Source organism: Prunus dulcis, chromosome 7 (assembly GCF_902201215.1).
Source record: "Prunus dulcis chromosome 7, ALMONDv2, whole genome shotgun sequence".
Lineage (NCBI taxonomy): Eukaryota > Viridiplantae > Streptophyta > Magnoliopsida > Rosales > Rosaceae > Prunus > Prunus dulcis.
This window is the reverse complement of record NC_047656.1, coordinates 5,574,013-5,590,462: the sequence shown is the minus strand read 5'-3', so window position 1 is coordinate 5,590,462 and position 16,450 is coordinate 5,574,013. Positions and strand designations below refer to the sequence as shown.

General features: G+C 37.9%; 2 protein-coding genes across 4 annotated transcripts; one reads left to right on the top strand and one right to left on the bottom strand.

The window, feature by feature from the left end:
• Positions 1 to 4,379: 4,379 nt before the first annotated feature.
• Positions 4,380 to 7,934, bottom strand: LOC117634139 (peptide chain release factor 1). Of its 2 annotated transcripts, none has more exons than XM_034368075.1 (12): positions 7,731 to 7,934; positions 7,413 to 7,525; positions 7,196 to 7,296; positions 6,960 to 7,058; positions 6,682 to 6,865; positions 6,521 to 6,569; positions 6,359 to 6,437; positions 6,122 to 6,196; positions 5,972 to 6,049; positions 5,607 to 5,765; positions 4,847 to 4,942; positions 4,380 to 4,760 (listed from the first exon to the last, which is right to left on the bottom strand). In XM_034368075.1, the coding sequence occupies exons 2-12, from the start codon at positions 7,498 to 7,500 to the stop codon at positions 4,569 to 4,571; spliced, it is 1,200 nt and encodes a 399-aa protein (XP_034223966.1). In that variant the 5' UTR covers positions 7,501 to 7,525; positions 7,731 to 7,934; the 3' UTR covers positions 4,380 to 4,568. The 2 variants fall into 2 exon arrangements, with proteins under 2 accessions (XP_034223966.1, XP_034223965.1); XM_034368074.1 differs by having other exon boundaries at positions 7,196 to 7,302; positions 7,731 to 7,789.
• Positions 7,935 to 7,947: 13 nt separating this feature from the next.
• On the top strand, positions 7,948 to 13,999 carry LOC117634138 (pentatricopeptide repeat-containing protein At4g17616). 2 transcript variants are annotated; one of them, XM_034368073.1, is made up of 5 exons: positions 7,948 to 8,058; positions 8,860 to 11,675; positions 11,824 to 12,313; positions 12,401 to 12,594; positions 13,580 to 13,999. In XM_034368073.1, the coding sequence occupies exon 2, from the start codon at positions 9,065 to 9,067 to the stop codon at positions 11,219 to 11,221; it is 2,157 nt and encodes a 718-aa protein (XP_034223964.1). In that variant the 5' UTR covers positions 7,948 to 8,058; positions 8,860 to 9,064; the 3' UTR covers positions 11,222 to 11,675; positions 11,824 to 12,313; positions 12,401 to 12,594; positions 13,580 to 13,999. The 2 variants fall into 2 exon arrangements, with proteins under 2 accessions (XP_034223964.1, XP_034223963.1); XM_034368072.1 differs by having other exon boundaries at positions 8,860 to 12,313.
• The last annotated feature ends 2,451 nt before the right edge of the window (positions 14,000 to 16,450 follow it).

Here is a 16,450-nt window from a genome sequence, read left to right as displayed (position 1 = left end):
AGTTTCTTTTAAAGGAAAGCTCAAAGACGTGGGAAGAAGAAGATGGGACGACACCTGATGATTATTAGCTAGTAACTAGCTAATAAATATCCATTTTTTCCCACGAACTCTAGATCATTGTAGGCGGACATGACAGACGCGGGGTAAGAAGCGGAAAAGACTGGCGCGCAAATTCATGGCAAAAACATTAAGTCTGAAACCGTTCCAAAACGATTCAGACTTAAGGGGCATTGTTTGGGCCTAAATTTAGCACGCCAAAAAAGTTCAAAAACAGGCCCATGGTGAAGTTACTTGCCCAGCCCAAGAAAGACCAAACATGGAAGCTGTCATTAAGGCTTCAAGGATCAGCCCACAATTTTTGATTGGGCTCAAACCCAAGAGATTAAAAACACACCCACGTGGCTACCTCAGCTTTGAAAAGTCAGCAATTCCAACTAAAGTTTTTATATGAGAAGAGACGTCTCTGAAACACTGCCAAGAGAAGATCAAAAGCCCATCTGTATTCAGAGATTTTGCTCCAAAGCAATACACCATCTTCCAAGGAATTCACGGGTCACGCTTTCAAAAGCAAGAAACAGGGAGTTGTTCAGAAAATACAAAAGAAAAAAACCAAACCGCCACAAAATCAGCCTACATAGACGATGGCATTGAAATAGAAAGCTGCCACCCAGGAAACCAGGGAAGGGATTGCTTTAAGAGGTGACTACTGAGAGCCTATCTGCCATGATTGATAAAAATCCTTTCTACTTTACATTTTAGGAGATCTTTTTGCCGCCCATTATTAAAATTAAAACCACCTCCCCAAGAAGGTCTCTTATAAAAACAGAAGTAGGCAAGAAAGAGGACACTCAATTCATCAATCAATCAAAAAAAAACAACAAGAAGAAAACAACCAAAAGCTCACTTGGATTCCAAGAGAAACCAGCTTTAGATCAGAATTCCAAAGTCCAGACTTAGAAAATAAGTCTTCTAAAACGAGATCCCTCGTTACAAATTTGGTTCAGCAAAAGCCAAGACAAGCAGAGTTTGAGTTTTCACAAACGTGGAGACCTCAGCGAACCCATGAAGAGTCCTGCTCAAGCAGAACAACGCTCGTAGTGCAATCTCTAGCCCATCAAACCCTCGAGAATAGCCACTTCTGTCCCCTTCAAACTGAAGAAGCTGCAGTTCTGCCCATTCAAAGGCCTCACGAAGCGTGAAGTAAACATAAAGCTCTGCCAAAATCGAACTTTGGTATCGATTTATAGGTCAGCCTAGCATCTGAAGTCACGAAGCAAGTACGGACCGGCCCAGGCGCGTCCAGTCCAGCCCAAAGTAGAACCTTCCATCCAAACAGAAACGGAGTTCCGGCCATCTTTTGACCTTCCTAACGTCGATATACCTATTTATTGTTTTGTAAAAGGCAGTTCTGCCTAAAACAGTCCAACTTCTATCAAATATTTCTGGCCAGAACAGCCATTTGATACTGAGATAAATTATGAAAGTCCTCACCAGTCTGAGGCAAGAAAAGAACTTACTTGGGAGATATTCCTCACCCAAATTCACAATCGTTTGTTTTAGAAATCAGTAACTTGGGGCGCAAGTTATCTATTCTAAAAGAAGTCTGCTAGGATTTACATTGCTAGCAGTGGCACGCTCGCACACCAAAGAAAGCTGACTTGTTGACCAACACATGGTCTCCAAGCCAGTGGGGAACTTCGCCCTTCCATCCCAGGAGTAAACGCGAAAACGGGTGAACAAGAGTAAAATTGTGTTATTAATTAGAGGTGGTTAGGGTTCAGTTTGGATTTGTATTCAAATTACAATTAAATCAATGACTATGTAAATATTGATTTGGTTCTATTTTAACTAAAACTATGTGTGAAAGCAAACCAAATCAACCTATTTTTTAATTTCGCATTTTTTCTTGTTGATTAGCCTAATTCTAAAGCATGCTAATTATCCTTTTCACTTTGCAGTGCAAAGACACATTCTTTTATAATTTCTAAATCTCTAAAACATCCTAAAATTCATCGTAACATCAAAGTAATAAAGTAACGATTTTCATATAAATACAAATGAAGTTCAACACTCAAATTTTGCAAGGAAGTACAAACAAAAGATGACATGTGAGGAAATAATAAAATAACAAATGAATTTGGTCTAGAGCAATTTATAGAGGACTAAAACTGTCACAGATTCACACTGTAATGGGTGGTTTGGTTCCAAGGGGGTGGAAATAGATAAGGTGGGTGGGAAAATAGAACAATGGGGTAGAAATAACAACAATCATTAAGAAATTGTAGGGGGTTTTTTCTTCCAACAACTGCAAATGGGCTAGGCTCCCGTAAAGGACAGATTGCTGAAATTCACCTCCTGTGTCTGAGTTCGAAAATCGAGCCCCAAAAGTGCTTCGAAAAGGGTGTAGAGCCTTAGGAAGTACTTTGGTCATCTTCACCAACTAAAACAACAACAACTTACAGATGATTTCCTAATGCTTACAGATAAACTTTCGAGCTTGGCATGAGAGGCATATGGCATGGAAGCAAAATCAACATGAGTTTAGCACTAAGGGGAAATTTAGGCTTTCTTGAAAAAAAAAAGAAAAAAAGAAGGAAGTGTTAAGGTGAGAAAGGAGAGGTTTGTAGGAGATTTGGCTAAGAAAGGAGAAATAAAGAACAATGCTCTTCCGGCAGCTTGACAGATGCTCTGTCTGCCAGAAAAGGAAGATGGAGAAGAAAGGTGAATAGCGCACTAGTTTGCTGGATTTTTGCAGGTAAGAGAGGAAGCTTGCTCTCTGGATCTAAGTTGAGGTTGGGTAGAAGAGGCCTCATTTTAGAGTCGCTGAAAACCATCACTTCCTTCCCAAGAAACCCTAATGGCTTCTACCCATTTTGGCCAAGCTTTTCCCCTCCTTTCTCATCTTCTTCCTTGACTTTTCTCATCTTGATGAAATCCCCTATGCCTATTTGCACCAGATCAGAGTTTTTTTGAATTTCAAGGCCCCTTTTTCCCACAGCTGTCTCAATGGGAGACTTCCTTTCCCAGCCATCTCCTTTATTGCTTTTCTCTCTTTTTTTCATGGCAAAGTCTGATGGGGAAAGGAGTTGGGATATATATATATATATATATATGCTGGTTTGAAGGGTGCTTCTCTTCCTTGCATCTTACACACTCATACCCCTTAGTTCCTTGAATGTTTTGGCTTTGAAACTTGCTCCCCCCATGTGCTGGAACCTCCCAGCAGCTCTATTCAATGAACCTTCAGACCTTCTCTTTGTGGCTTCTATTTTTTTAGCAAGGGGCTGAGGCTTTTGTGGCTCATTGTGGCAATTGTATGGGCTAAGGTGGTTCATTAAGTAAGTGAGCTATTTTTATTAAACATTGGGCTTTTTGATTGAGTCAATAGGCTATTTTGATTGGGCTATTGGGCTATTTTTTCTCTCTTGTGCTCACCCACATGTTTGGGCCTAAGAAATGGGCTTAAGTCCCGAGGCTCCCAAGCAACCCGAGACTTACCATTTCTCGGCTCATCAATGGGCCTCATGTTGATTTATTACCATCCATACCACAACCCACTCAAGCAAGCTCCGGGCATTTGAGTGGCTTGGGCGCACTTAGGCTTGCAGTGTGGTTGGGTGCGAAATAACGATTTCATGCTTGGCATGTTTTAATTTTATCATCCTTGGGAAGGACTGCGATGTTTGATTTCGGCATGGGCTTGTAAAGCCGGTATACTTTATCTCAACTCCTAGCATGACGAATTATTTATTTAGCGTGGCATGTGAACTACAACTCGTATACTCCGCTTTACATCTTTTCTTAATAAAACGTCGTTTTGGGCCAATAATTTATTCGGGCCCAACCATGGATTTTTTGGGCCTCAACAGAAATTAACATGAGACTCATTTATGGTGTGTTTACTTATTAAGGACTTAGAATTCGAATCAGGAATTGAATTCTAATGTGGAGGATTCTTGTGTTTATTTTACATCAAGGAATTAAAAAAATAAATGGATCCCACACAATATTAGGAATTGAACTCATGATTTTGGAGGAATTCAATTCCTGGGTGGGAGGTGGTGTTCTTATTCCAGAAGAACTAACCCATATGGAATTCATATTTTTACCTATTATATCCTCACACAATTTTCAAAATTCCAAATTTATCATATATTTTAGCCTAACAACGATGAAATTTTAGTAATTAGTACCACTTCTACTCCACTTCCATACGGTTTAGTAAACAACTTTAATAGGAATCCGGAATCTAACTCCCCTCAATCTATATGTTTAGTAAACAACTTCAATAGGAATTCAGAATCTAATTCTTCTCAATTCAATTCCTCCTAATCCAATTACAGATTAAAACATGAACTCCTCCTCAATTCAATTCCTCCTAATCCAATTACCGATTAGTAAACATGCCATTATAGGTACCAAATTTAAATAGTATACAAGTCCACTAATAATAGAGCATACAAAAAATAGACTAATAAGATGTAACTGCATAAAAGATGATAGCCACAACAACATTACATCATCACCACAAATGCAACGGTATACTATTGTTAGTCACCCTAGTTTCACTAGGAAGAACTAAAAGAAGCAATCGCATCCATCTCCTCCTGCAAAAGAAGCGCATCAATAAATACATCCAGATTCTCTCCTTGCATCACATCATTTATTGAATGATGAGTGATGCCAACACGATGATCAGTTACACGCCCTTGAGGAAAGTTGTATGTACGGATGCGTTCGGATCTATCCCCACTACCAATCTGTTCAAGGTGATGAAAGTCCATATCAATCCTGAAAACAGAGCAACCAATTGTATCAACTAAAATTTACCAAGTAATAGTCATACCTGTTGTGATCTAAGTTTTGACCGACTGCTCTGGATTCTAGACCTCTCTATCTCATAAAGCTTTGCACACAGCACCTTAAGCCCCTTGGCCTTGTTCTACAAAGGAACCCAAAAATTGGAAAAGAGAAAGGTGAAGAAAAGGAAAAGAACAAGACAAGAACAAGAACCAAAAGGAATACCATAAAAGAGAAAAAAGAAAAAGATAAGATAACTAGAGTGCTTTACAATCATACACTTTATACCAAAGATATTTAGAAATAATACGAAGAATGCTAGGGTGATTTTCATAACCACTAAATCGTACATAATACAACTACAAACTTTGCCCTTGCCTACTTTGACCAGTAAAAACTTCTCACATCCTATGAGCACGAGTGCTTCAAATTTGGCGGGACATGTTGAGAATCCAAAGTAGTTGGGAGAACAAGTCGTAAAGATTTGAAGTTTTAAGACTAAGTTGACTTTGAGTTGAGAAGACAAGGACAAGAGAATGGCATACGAATTAGTGAATTATCCTAATTTTTTTTAAAAAATAAAAATGAGCAACAGCATTTACAACACAGTGCCATTGCCATTAAAAGCATGATGCAGTAACGGTTCATATACATTTAACACAGATCAGGAAAATGGACCTTCTGTTGTTTTTCTGTATCAGGAAAATTATCAACTCCAAATAACAAAAGAAAAAGGTAAAGTTCTGATCCTACGCTCGATGATGCGAAAATTGCAATTTAGTTTCGCAAAAATAGGCATTATATACCATATGTTGGGATCGCTCATCTTGTATGGCTACAGTCAGGCCAGTTGGAATATGAGTTATTCTAACAGCACTGTTGGTGGTATTTGCATGCTGACCACCTGAACCACCAGATCTATAAGTATCAATTCTCAAATCCTCGTTCCTCAGGTGGACATCTACCTGCAGCAGGCCCAAATAAACATGGTCAAAGAAAAAAATAAGAGACCATTAACTGACAAAAGAACAAACAATAACCACAAAGTTTTGTATGAATTCAAACATAACAGAGTGAATAAAAGGAACTTCTGTCTGTTAGGCTTAGATCCATTTTTATAAAGCATAAAATCACAGAATGCGAATTAAATTCAGAATCAACAGGTTAGCACCTCATCAGCTTGAGGGAGGATAGCAACAGAAACAGCACTAGTGTGAATACGTCCAGACTTCTCTGTCACAGGAACTCGCTGCAAAAATGAAAGAGTCAGTAATTTGTGAGGGCAACTATAAGTAATGTGTTGAACAGGCAGGAAGGAAACCTGAACTCTGTGAATCCCACTCTCAAATTTCAGTTTCCCATAAACATCAGCTCCTGAGATTGCTGCACTAGCTTCCTGAAAAGAAGTTATAATCAAAACGTGTTATCACATACTAGGCACTAGCACTTAGCAGGTGGTGAATCCTGTAATATATTATCTGTTAAAAGGACCAGGCTTATTGGGTCCGTTAAAATGTGCGTGTTAGATTGAAAAGAGGAAGGAAATCACACACCAGACCTTATATCCTTTAAGATCAGACTCGGTAATATCCACCACTTCAAATTTCCAGCCTTTCTTGTGCGAGAATCTATCATACCTATGGCAATTTGTTATCCACACAAGGTAAGACTCTCGAAAGAAAATACATACAAGAAGTTACAAGTATTGATGCTAACTCACATTTTGAATATGTCCATTGCAAATAAAGAAGCCTCCTCCCCACCAGTTCCTAAGGAAATCTTTTGTCAAACAAAAGAAACAGAAGACACATGCAATGGAATGAAAAATATTGTTGGTATGCGCATCTACAGGTGTTTCTGGGAGAGGGCGGACGATTATACCTGCTCTAACCTCCAGTATGCAATCCCTCTCATCAGCATCATCCTTAGGAAGCAGGGACTTGAGTAACGAAGCATGCAATCTTCTTTCTTCGTCAATGGCCTGACCCAATTCATTGTTTGCCATATCAATCATGTCTTTATCTTGAGAACATTCATCCATGAGAGACCTCAAACCATCAATCTCCTGCAGAGCAGCAAACACACGATTCATTTTGCTCTGTATTTTCTAGGTACAACGATAACAGTTCCAATTGAAGTTTTTGTTCTAATTTCAGTACCTTGCTGTTGGATCTTAATTGATTTATAAGGTCCATGGAAGCGCTGAGTTTCCGAAGCTCCTTGTTAGCCCTCGCATACTCTTCAGCCGAGGCATCAGGCTGTCTTCAACCAAAAGGTCCAACACCATTTCAATTCCAAATTTTTTGTTTTTCCAAAAACCATATCAAATTCCAACATAATTTTCATTCCTATAACAATTACCAAGCAAGCAAATAGAATCACAAACATAGAGAACCTGGTTTATGAGATTTTGAAGACAAGCACTCCTCTGCTCGATAAGCGACAGCCTCTGCTCCATGATCTTTATGAGCTTTGGGGACAGTTGAGGCTCCAATTCTGCTCCTTTTCATATGCATAAAGTAAAATTAAACTAAATAAATAAAACCCAAATGCATGAAGAAGAAGAAGAAGAAAACAACAGTGCTAATAATCAGTAGAAACAACATACGAACCCGTTGTGTAAGAGCGAAGAATTCGAAGAGGGCAGGAAAAGGCAGCCATTGCTGGTCGAATCAAACTACGCCAAGTCTCACTTCTCATTCTTACACTCGCAGAAGCCAAATCCCTTTCGTAATGCAAGCCCAAATTTACAGAAATTCAAGCGTGAGCTTTTTTATAAATAAGCAAAAAAGAAAAAGAAAAAGAAAAAGAAAAAGGTTCAGAGCAGACTGAAACAAAAAGCTTGAAATGCAAGTTTACAAGAAATTAGAAAATTTTCCATTAAAGTAAACAAAGAAAAATTACAAGGTTAAATTCTAGAGAAGCAGTACCTTTTGGTCCTTTGGTAATTAAGACGTGAGAGCAAATCAAGAAAATTGGAGGAAGAAGAAGCAGCAAAGCGAGAGGAAGGGCTTGAAAATATGCGGGTATTTTAATAGCCGTCCGATGAAATCACACGGTTAATTTTTAAACGGGTTAAAATTACCCATTTACAAAAACCATAACCCGAGATCTCTCTCTCTCTCTCATTCTCTTTTCGTTGTATCACAAAACAAAAACCAGTTAGAATTATTTGAGAAATCTTCAGAGGAGAGGAAAAAGAAGAAAATTCGAGCTTTGAACAGCTTCCGGTTCTCTTCTTCATCTCCAACTACAATGGTAAGTCAAACACTCCAAAACCACTTCTCTTCGTTTCTCTGTTTCACTGATTTTGCTTGTAAATTTTTCCATTTTTTTTTCTCTGAAAAGGTGCGGCAGCCAAAATCTGAGGTACCCTTTTCTTTGTTTAGATTAGTTTTTCAGCCAAAACTGCTTGTAGTGTATAATATCAAAATCTGCTGGCTGATTTCTGCATTTTTTTTTCCTCTTAGTTTTGGTGTACTACTTTAGTTCGGCTTAGTGGTAATCTATAAAATGTGGGTAAATTGCAAACTTATATTCCCTTTCAAAGAACTCTGCCTATGCTACGTGTACTTTTTATTTTACATTTTCAGTTTGCTTTTCTGTTTTCTTTTCCCTGTGTGCAAATACGTTTGTTTGATGTATGTAGTGAGGCTTTACTAGACATGAATTACAGTGTCTTCGTAAAGTTTAATTGAAAAACTGACTGTAATATTTAGTTAAGTTTGTGATTTTTGATGATGCATATTTGAGAACAAGAAAAATATGTAGTAATGTTTGAAATGATTATTTTCATAGTTTAGAATTATAGTCCTGTCCTGAATTGTTCCAAACATAGGATACTATCCAGCCCCTTAGTCCAATGCCCCATCAAACATAGGACAGAACTTAGTCCAAGCCAAGCCTATCCTAGATGTATGACTAACCAGTTTCGTCATACCCAGTTGGCTATTGATTGTAGTCATTGTGATATGAATACCTGGCTGGCTTTGGTTTTAGATTATTTTCTCATGTGTGTGTTACTTTGTGCCTTTTGATTCAGTCAGTTTCTACTTGCAGATATTAATAGTTGGGCATGTGGGCATAAGGAGATCGTGCTAGATCATCAAAGAATTGTCTTAGCAAATATTGGTTACTGTTTATGGCTTACATAAATGAATATGCAATTGGTGCATGTTTTTTCACCTAGGCCAAAGTTTAGCAGTGGTTTGTCACGGTGATTATCCTTTCTCGGTGTTTTTTTCATTGTTATAATGAAATATTTATGGCACTAATAGTGACAAAAGAGTTTCTAATGCTTAACCACTTCATCAAGAGGCGTCCTTTGTGTTTTTGTGTGGCTTCAGCTATTCGGAGGACTGCCTTAATATCAAATTACGACAGAGAATCAGTTCTGAGTAGAAAAATTGAAAAGCCTGTGGTATCAAGTGTAAGATATGAACAGCATCAAATTTCATCTACCCGAGATTTTTGTGCTAGCGTTCAGCCTGAAAGGCTATGCTGGGAAGGTTCCTCTCATGCAATTATGTTGAAAAGGCTCAAAAAAGCCTTGAAGGAACAACAAGTGAATGAAGCATGGGAGTCCTTTATTGATTTTAAAAGGTTGCATGGCTTTCCTGAGGATTTTATTATCCGTAAGCTAATCACTGAACTGTGCTATTCGTCTGACCCTCACTGGCTACTAAAAGCATGTGATATAGTCTTGGTTATTTTGAAAGAGCGATCAGACATACTACAGTCTGATATCCTGGCAAAGCTCTCCCTCTCCTTAGCGCGAAGTCAAATGCCTAAACCTGCTACAATGATTCTTAGAATACTACTGGAGAAACAGAACTTGCCCCCCATGAATGTATTGTGCTTGGTTGTTCTGCATATGGTAAAGACTCAGGTTGGGACAGACCTTGCATCCAATTTCTTAGTTCAGATTTGTCATTGTTTCCAACGCTTCAGTGTAAACAAGAGCATCCATGCAAAGCTGGTGAAGCCTAATACAATGATTTTTAACCTTGTCCTTGATGCTTGTGTGAGGTTTAAATTATCATTCAAAGGCCAACAAATTATGGAATTGATGCCTCAAACAGGAGTTGTTGCTGATGCACACTCTATTATCATTATTGCCCAGATCCATGAGCTGAATGGCCAGAGAGACGAGATCCAGAAATATAAAAGTCACATTGATCAAGTTTCAGCTCCGTTTATGCAACATTATCGGCATTTCTATGATAGTTTGTTGAGCTTACATTTCAAGTTTAATGACATTGAGGCGGCCACTGAGCTTGTTTTACAAATGTGTGACTACCATGAGTCTCTTCCTATTCAAAGAGACAGAAAGATTTCACAGAGGTCTTATCTTGTTCCAATTGGATCTCATAATCTCAAGTCTGGGTTGAATATGCAGATTTTGCCTGAGCTGCTGCTGTGCGATTCTGTCCTCAAAATAGAGGGTAAGCAAGAGCTTGTTCTTTATTGGAATGGGAAACTTGTCCTTAGTAACAGGGCTCTAGCCAAGCTCATAAATGGATACAAAAAGGGCGGGGATACTTGCAAGCTTTCAGAAATTTTACTTAAAATACAAAAGGAGTTATGTTCATTAAGAGGATCTCGTTTGTGTTCTGATGTGATTGATGCTTGCATTAATTTAGGTTGGCTAGAAACTGCTCATGACCTTTTGGATGATATGGATGCAGCTGGGGCTCCCATGGGCCTTACTGCTTTTATGTCACTCTTGGAAGCCTATTACAGAGGAAAGATGTTTCTGGAAGCAAAAGCTTTGCTTAAACAAATGAGGAAGGCTGGTTTTCTTTCAAGTTTATCTGATGAGATGGTTGTCTCAAAATGTCAACCAATACTAGATACAAGTTCCACATGTACAAATGTTTCAAGCTTGACCAGTAAATCAGATCTGGCAAATGCTTTGGTTCAGGAAATGAGAGATGAGAAGGATGCTTCTGTGGTTTACCAGTTCAATTCTTCCATCAACTTTTTCTGCAAGGCCAAAATGATGGATGATGCTTTGAAGACATACAGAAGAATGCAAGAGATGAAAATTCAACCCACTGAGCAAACATTTACCTATCTGTTATATGGGTATTCTTCTCTGGGAATGATTCGTACTATCACGATCTTGTGGGGGGACATTAAGAGGAATATGGAGAGTGGAAATTTGGTGGTAAGCAGAGATCTCTATGAGTACTTGCTACTGAACTTTCTTCATGGTGGCTACTTTGAGAGAGTGATGGAGATCATTGACCTTATGAAGGAGCATGGCATGTACACTGACAAGTGGTTGTACAGGAGTGAGTTTGTAAAACTTCATAAGAATCTATATAGGAATTTAAAGGCATCAGAAGCCAGAACTGAGGCTCAAAGAAAAAGAATTAAATATGTTGAGAGATTTAGAAAATGGGCAGGAGTTGATTGAAGTCCGAAGAGAAGTTCAATATGAACTGGGATGATTTACTGCAAGATTCTTGCTGCTCTGACGTTGATGATTTTAAGGGCAATGTTAAAGTAAATAGAGGAGAGCTAAGAAGTGAATATGGGGGTAAATTAGATTCACTAATGTATCTGCACATAGAAAAGTAAAGCCATTTATGGTGCATTGTGACTCTCTTCGACCTAAACCAATTACCTTCTACAGCTCCAAGTTTCCTATTTGAATGTTTTGCAACAGCCAATATGGAAGATGCATTGTGGTGGTGAAACCAAACTCTTACTCCATTTTTAATGTCTGAATGGAAAGAGTTATTCTGGAGGTTAATTGATCTAATGTGAAGAAAATTGTTTTTCTATTGGCATCACAACAATTTTGCTAACGCTTTTGGGTTATGTTTTCCAATTGCTGCTCTGCAACTACTTCACAATATCAGTACCCAGTGAGTTAGTGAGGTGGTTTCTCATTGTTGTTCAATTACAATTGAAATAGTATCCGTTTCTTTTTCATGCTGACAAATTACCCATATTTCTTGGTATTGTCCAGCAATGCATACAGTTTTAATCATATGTTATTTGTTTTGATGGCAGAAATTTCTTTCACAGTTAACTAGGTGACGTATATTTTTTGATTGATAACCCGATGAGCTAGAAAGCTTCAAACAGTTTATGTCTATGTTGCCCAAACTCTTAGAGGTTGTATGATGGACTGAGCAGTTCTTCTATCTTTCTGAGGTTGTATGATGGAGCTAAGATTATTCTCTGAGTTGGTATGGTTAAATAATGAAAAAACTAAGCATGCCAGTGGACAGGCCCTCAATATGTTGATGAATTGGTGGTAATCTCAATCCAAGGTTACCGGAAACATCACTTCATGTATATTTATTTATTGACTGTATTAATGATTGCGGATATTAGAGAACTTTTTTTCAACGTTAACTTAGTTTGGTGGAGCTGAATATTATGCTGGAATGAGTTGAGGCTCATCATCCGATGATTGGGAAGAAAATATACAGGTGGGGACTCAGAACTGACGCCAATCCATAAAGCTTGTTTTCCTGCTGCTGCTCATCAAGGGAAGGTTGGTTAAGGTTGTTGTGTATTTTGGACGGTTCGGTTTGATGGTGACAGGAGGTTTGATGGTTATTATAATTGTTTCATATGACAGGACATTTTTGGTGCTGTGGAAACAGTGGCTGGGAAGAAACTAGCCGTTGGTTTGCCCATTTTGCAATTCTTGTTGGAGGAAGGAGAAAACACTATGTAGATGCTTGAAGAAAAGGGGAAGTAGAGAAAACGTTTGCTCCAAAAGGAATTTTATAGGCACTTATTGTTACTCCCACAAGAGAGCTTTCACTTCAGGTAATATAATTGTATTCCAAGTTGCTTCTCTTCGTGTGATTATTAGTTGGATGTGTGCTGCTGGAGGTTGTCTAGTTTGAGTTAAGGGGTTGGTAAGAGGTAAACCAAAGATAGATGGAAAACAACAGTTTGCCTTTTTCGAAAATCTTATTAATTAATGCCTTTGGTTTTAATCTCTAACCCTCAAAAAGTATGAAAGCTCTGTTTTTGTAATCGGAAGTCAAGTACTTTCCTTAATAGTGGACAAATCATTTGAAAGAGGACTTATAAAATCGAGTGCACTTTTCAAAAAAATTATGATATGTTTACTTAGAATCAAAATGAGTAGGAATCAGAATAAAAGGGAATGGCAATGGGAAGTAATCAAAACAAGGCATTTCAACTAATCTGAATGAGAATGATTCCCATTCCATGTAAGCAAGCATAAAATTACAAACATTATTTTAATCAGACTCAAACTCTGTTGTTTGTTTGAAACTTAGAATTAGGGTCTGACTTAATGATTAATTCTATAACATAGAAAGAGGTTGGTTTTCTTGTACAGTGATTTTCAGTTATTGTTTTCATTTTCATTTTATGACTTAGATGAGGGGATTTTGAGGAGTGTCTACCATCTTTTTTAAACAAGTTTAAACCAAATCTAAGTAGATTAATCCTTCCGTATTATAGATGACGGGAATAAATGAAGTGATTTCCAATGTATTGAATTCATTGCAGAGGAGTATAATTGAGTTATTATTAACTTACTAATGTATAAAAAGAATGATATTTATGTACAGACTCTTAGTGGCAATATTTATAGAAGGCATACAACAAAAAGAATATTAATGCACCTATACTCGCTAGAATTATTTGTCTGGACTATGTACATGTATTTCATACCTAATCTCATCTTCAGTATTACAAACAATTGTTTGGTTGAACAGTGCCAACAATCTTTCCATTTGCATTGGCACAAAGTGACTGAACCTCTTGATTCCTGCAGGTCAAACTCACGTTTTCGAGTCTTATCCCACTACATGGATTTGTTGCGCTACAATCAAATTTTATTGCAATGGCCGTAGCCGATGTTCCTTGAATGTTCCGATACACGACATCACTGACTCTCACACCTGATACCTATAATATTGAAACAAGATGAAATGTGCATTAGACATTTAGTCAAGACATACGTTTATGAATGAGTACATGCCCAATTACTATGTACATTGAGATTATAGTTTTCATTACCTGAGCAGGGCAGTTGATGTTGTGTGGGCAGTAGTTTTGGTCTATTACGATAGGATTTTGGACATTTAACATTACGACATCAAGGAATTGAACACCTTGAACAAATCCGTTGCTCGGCCTTGCCCAAGACTTAATCCTCAAACCATTTTGAGTACCCTTGAAAATTGCATTTTTAACTGTCACATTTTGGACCCCTTCCTCTTCCAAGTCTTTGGCTAAACTCCCTATGCTGCAAACCCATGTATGTGTAAGCTAACTATAATATTAACTGTTACGAGGTTTTCATATGTAAGCAATGCAATATTCCAAGAGCTATAAAATCTTACCTAATGCCATGGCCAGGACCACAAGTTATTTGCTCGATCCACAAGTCCTTTGTTCCGGGGCCAATCGAGACACAATCATCTCCAGTTTTGATAGAGGTGTTGAAGATTGCAACATTTCTTGACAATTGGACATGGATGCCATCAGTGTTTGGGCTATTTCCAGCTGCATTGACTTTGACCCCTTTGATGCGAACATCTTGGCAGCCGTTTATCACAATGTGGAACATCTGGCTGTTCAATGACATTAGTCCATTGATGTTAATGTTTCTGGAGTTCGTAAAACTCAGACTCTGCGTATCAATGGTAACAAAAATATCAAAATTTAGGAAACTACAGAACACGAAGAGACAACAAATTTAAACAAGATTTCACTTGATCTACTAGAAAGCATAAATTACTAACCGTGGCTCCTCCGTTGGGGCAATTAGTGCTTCCAGCTAACTTGCATGCCCACAAGGAGGTACCTTTAGCGTCAAGGGCACCTCCGATAATGGACACACCGGTAACTCCTTCGAAGCTTAGCCAGTTGTTAGCTTGGCCAAGGACTCGGTAATCAGACGAAGCTATCAATGTTCCATCAATTCGAAAAGTAATATCTGTGCTTTTGCAGTTATCACCTTTGAAAACCATAGCATTGCGAAGCAAATACCTCCCTTTTGGTACACGTATAGTAGTGGAATCAGAGGAGGCACATGCTGCAGTCCATACATCCAGAAAAGCTTGTGTAGAATCTATTACACCGTTAGGCTTGGCTCCAAAGCTTAGGACATTGAAAATTAATGTACTCTCAACAACACATGATTGATGTAGGATATATAGGATGAGTAGTGCTACTCTGCTAAAACAACTTGTTGTAACCTCAGCCATTTTCTCCTTTTCTATTTTTCCTTTCTGTTTGAGAGAGAGAGAGAGAGAGAGAGAGAGAGAGAGAGAGAGATTAAATTAAACCGATGACGTCGACGGCAACGAATGAAGTTGGGAACTGAGAGGTTGATGGGGAAAGCTTGAACATTGTAGGGTACTTATACTCTTGATGATACATGCATGCAGTAAGTAATGAGGTTGATATAAGTATAAGGGATGTTTGTATATGATATTATATATAGAGAGAGGTGGTGTAGGTTTAAAGAAAATATAGTTGTGGTATATATGGATGCATATACATATGGAAAGCATATATGTATTAAGAAAGCTGCGCCGGCACCAATTTGGTGGCTACTCTTTTGTGTTTTACTGTATATATAAGTAATATGGATGAATCAATGAATCATATAATATTATATGAGTCGATAATAATTTAATTAAAATATTAGTTTGGATATGATTACTTTCGCCGTTGCCTTGTTAATGAATCAATTCATCCCAAGTGGGACACACTTCCTGTACTCAAATCGCTTCATGGCTACTCATTGCTCTCAATGGAGTAACGAGCCGGATAATTTGTAATTTCAGTATTCTAGAGGTAGTAGATAGACATTTGCTAACGAAAATTTTGAAATCACTACTGGTACTGGGGTGTCCTAATGATGGCATTGGCTTATTGTAAAGTCCCACATTGGAAAAATATGCAATAAAACCAGTACTTATAAGGACTTACATGACATCTTGTAATTGCCGAGCCTAGTAACGTGGGCTTGTAACTAAGTAGGGCATTAAAGTGGTTGGTTGTTTGAGAAGCCTTGTTAGATGAGGTGTGGCAATCTTGGACTGTTCACCTTGGTGAAGTCGCACAAAGCACGCCCCTTGCCCTCGGGTTAGTGGGGGGCAGCGAACCCCAACTTGATATTAGATTGGGGTGTTAATACTACACCTCACGGGTCAAGAGCCATCACACCCCAGCGTGCTGCCTAGCTTGGCCTCTCATCACACAATCACTTTTTTGAGAAATTGGAAGTGGTCACTCATTTTTGTTCAATAAAAATTGAAATAATGATGCCAAATCATCCTTCTTATTTATTGTTATTTTCCAGCAATATGTAGACTATGTACAGTATTAATTAATTATATATTCCTATATATTTGGTTCGATGGCAGAAATTTCTTTCACAATTTTTGGTACGACATAGTTGTTTATAATCTGATGAGCTAAAAATTCAAATAGCTTGCTTGTTGATATTAAAAAAGTTATTTATAATAAGTATTTTGCTTCTAAGCTTGAATTAGGGATAATATTATTGAATGTTAACGTTATTTGCTACTCATTGAAAAAATGTTATTCTTCTTGCTGGGTGTTACTAGAAAAATATAGAAGAGAAAAGACCAGGGGAATAAACATTTGAGCTTTTAATGACATTTGAAAT

Bases quoted from the DNA above. Each gene is read 5' to 3' on its own strand.
- LOC117634138 (XM_034368073.1), top strand. From the start codon at position 9,065: ATGGCACTAATAGTGACAAAAGAGTTTCTAATGCTTAACCACTTCATC.
- LOC117634139 (XM_034368074.1), bottom strand. From the start codon at position 7,500: ATGAGAAGTGAGACTTGGCGTAGTTTGATTCGACCAGCAATGGCTGCC. The intron at 7,059-7,195 runs GTTCTCTATGTT...GGTTGAAGACAG, and splicing joins TTCAAAATCTCATAAACCAG to CCTGATGCCTCGGCTGAAGA. The intron at 6,050-6,121 runs GTTTCCTTCCTG...TCATTTTTGCAG, and splicing joins GTGGGATTCACAGAGTTCAG to CGAGTTCCTGTGACAGAGAA.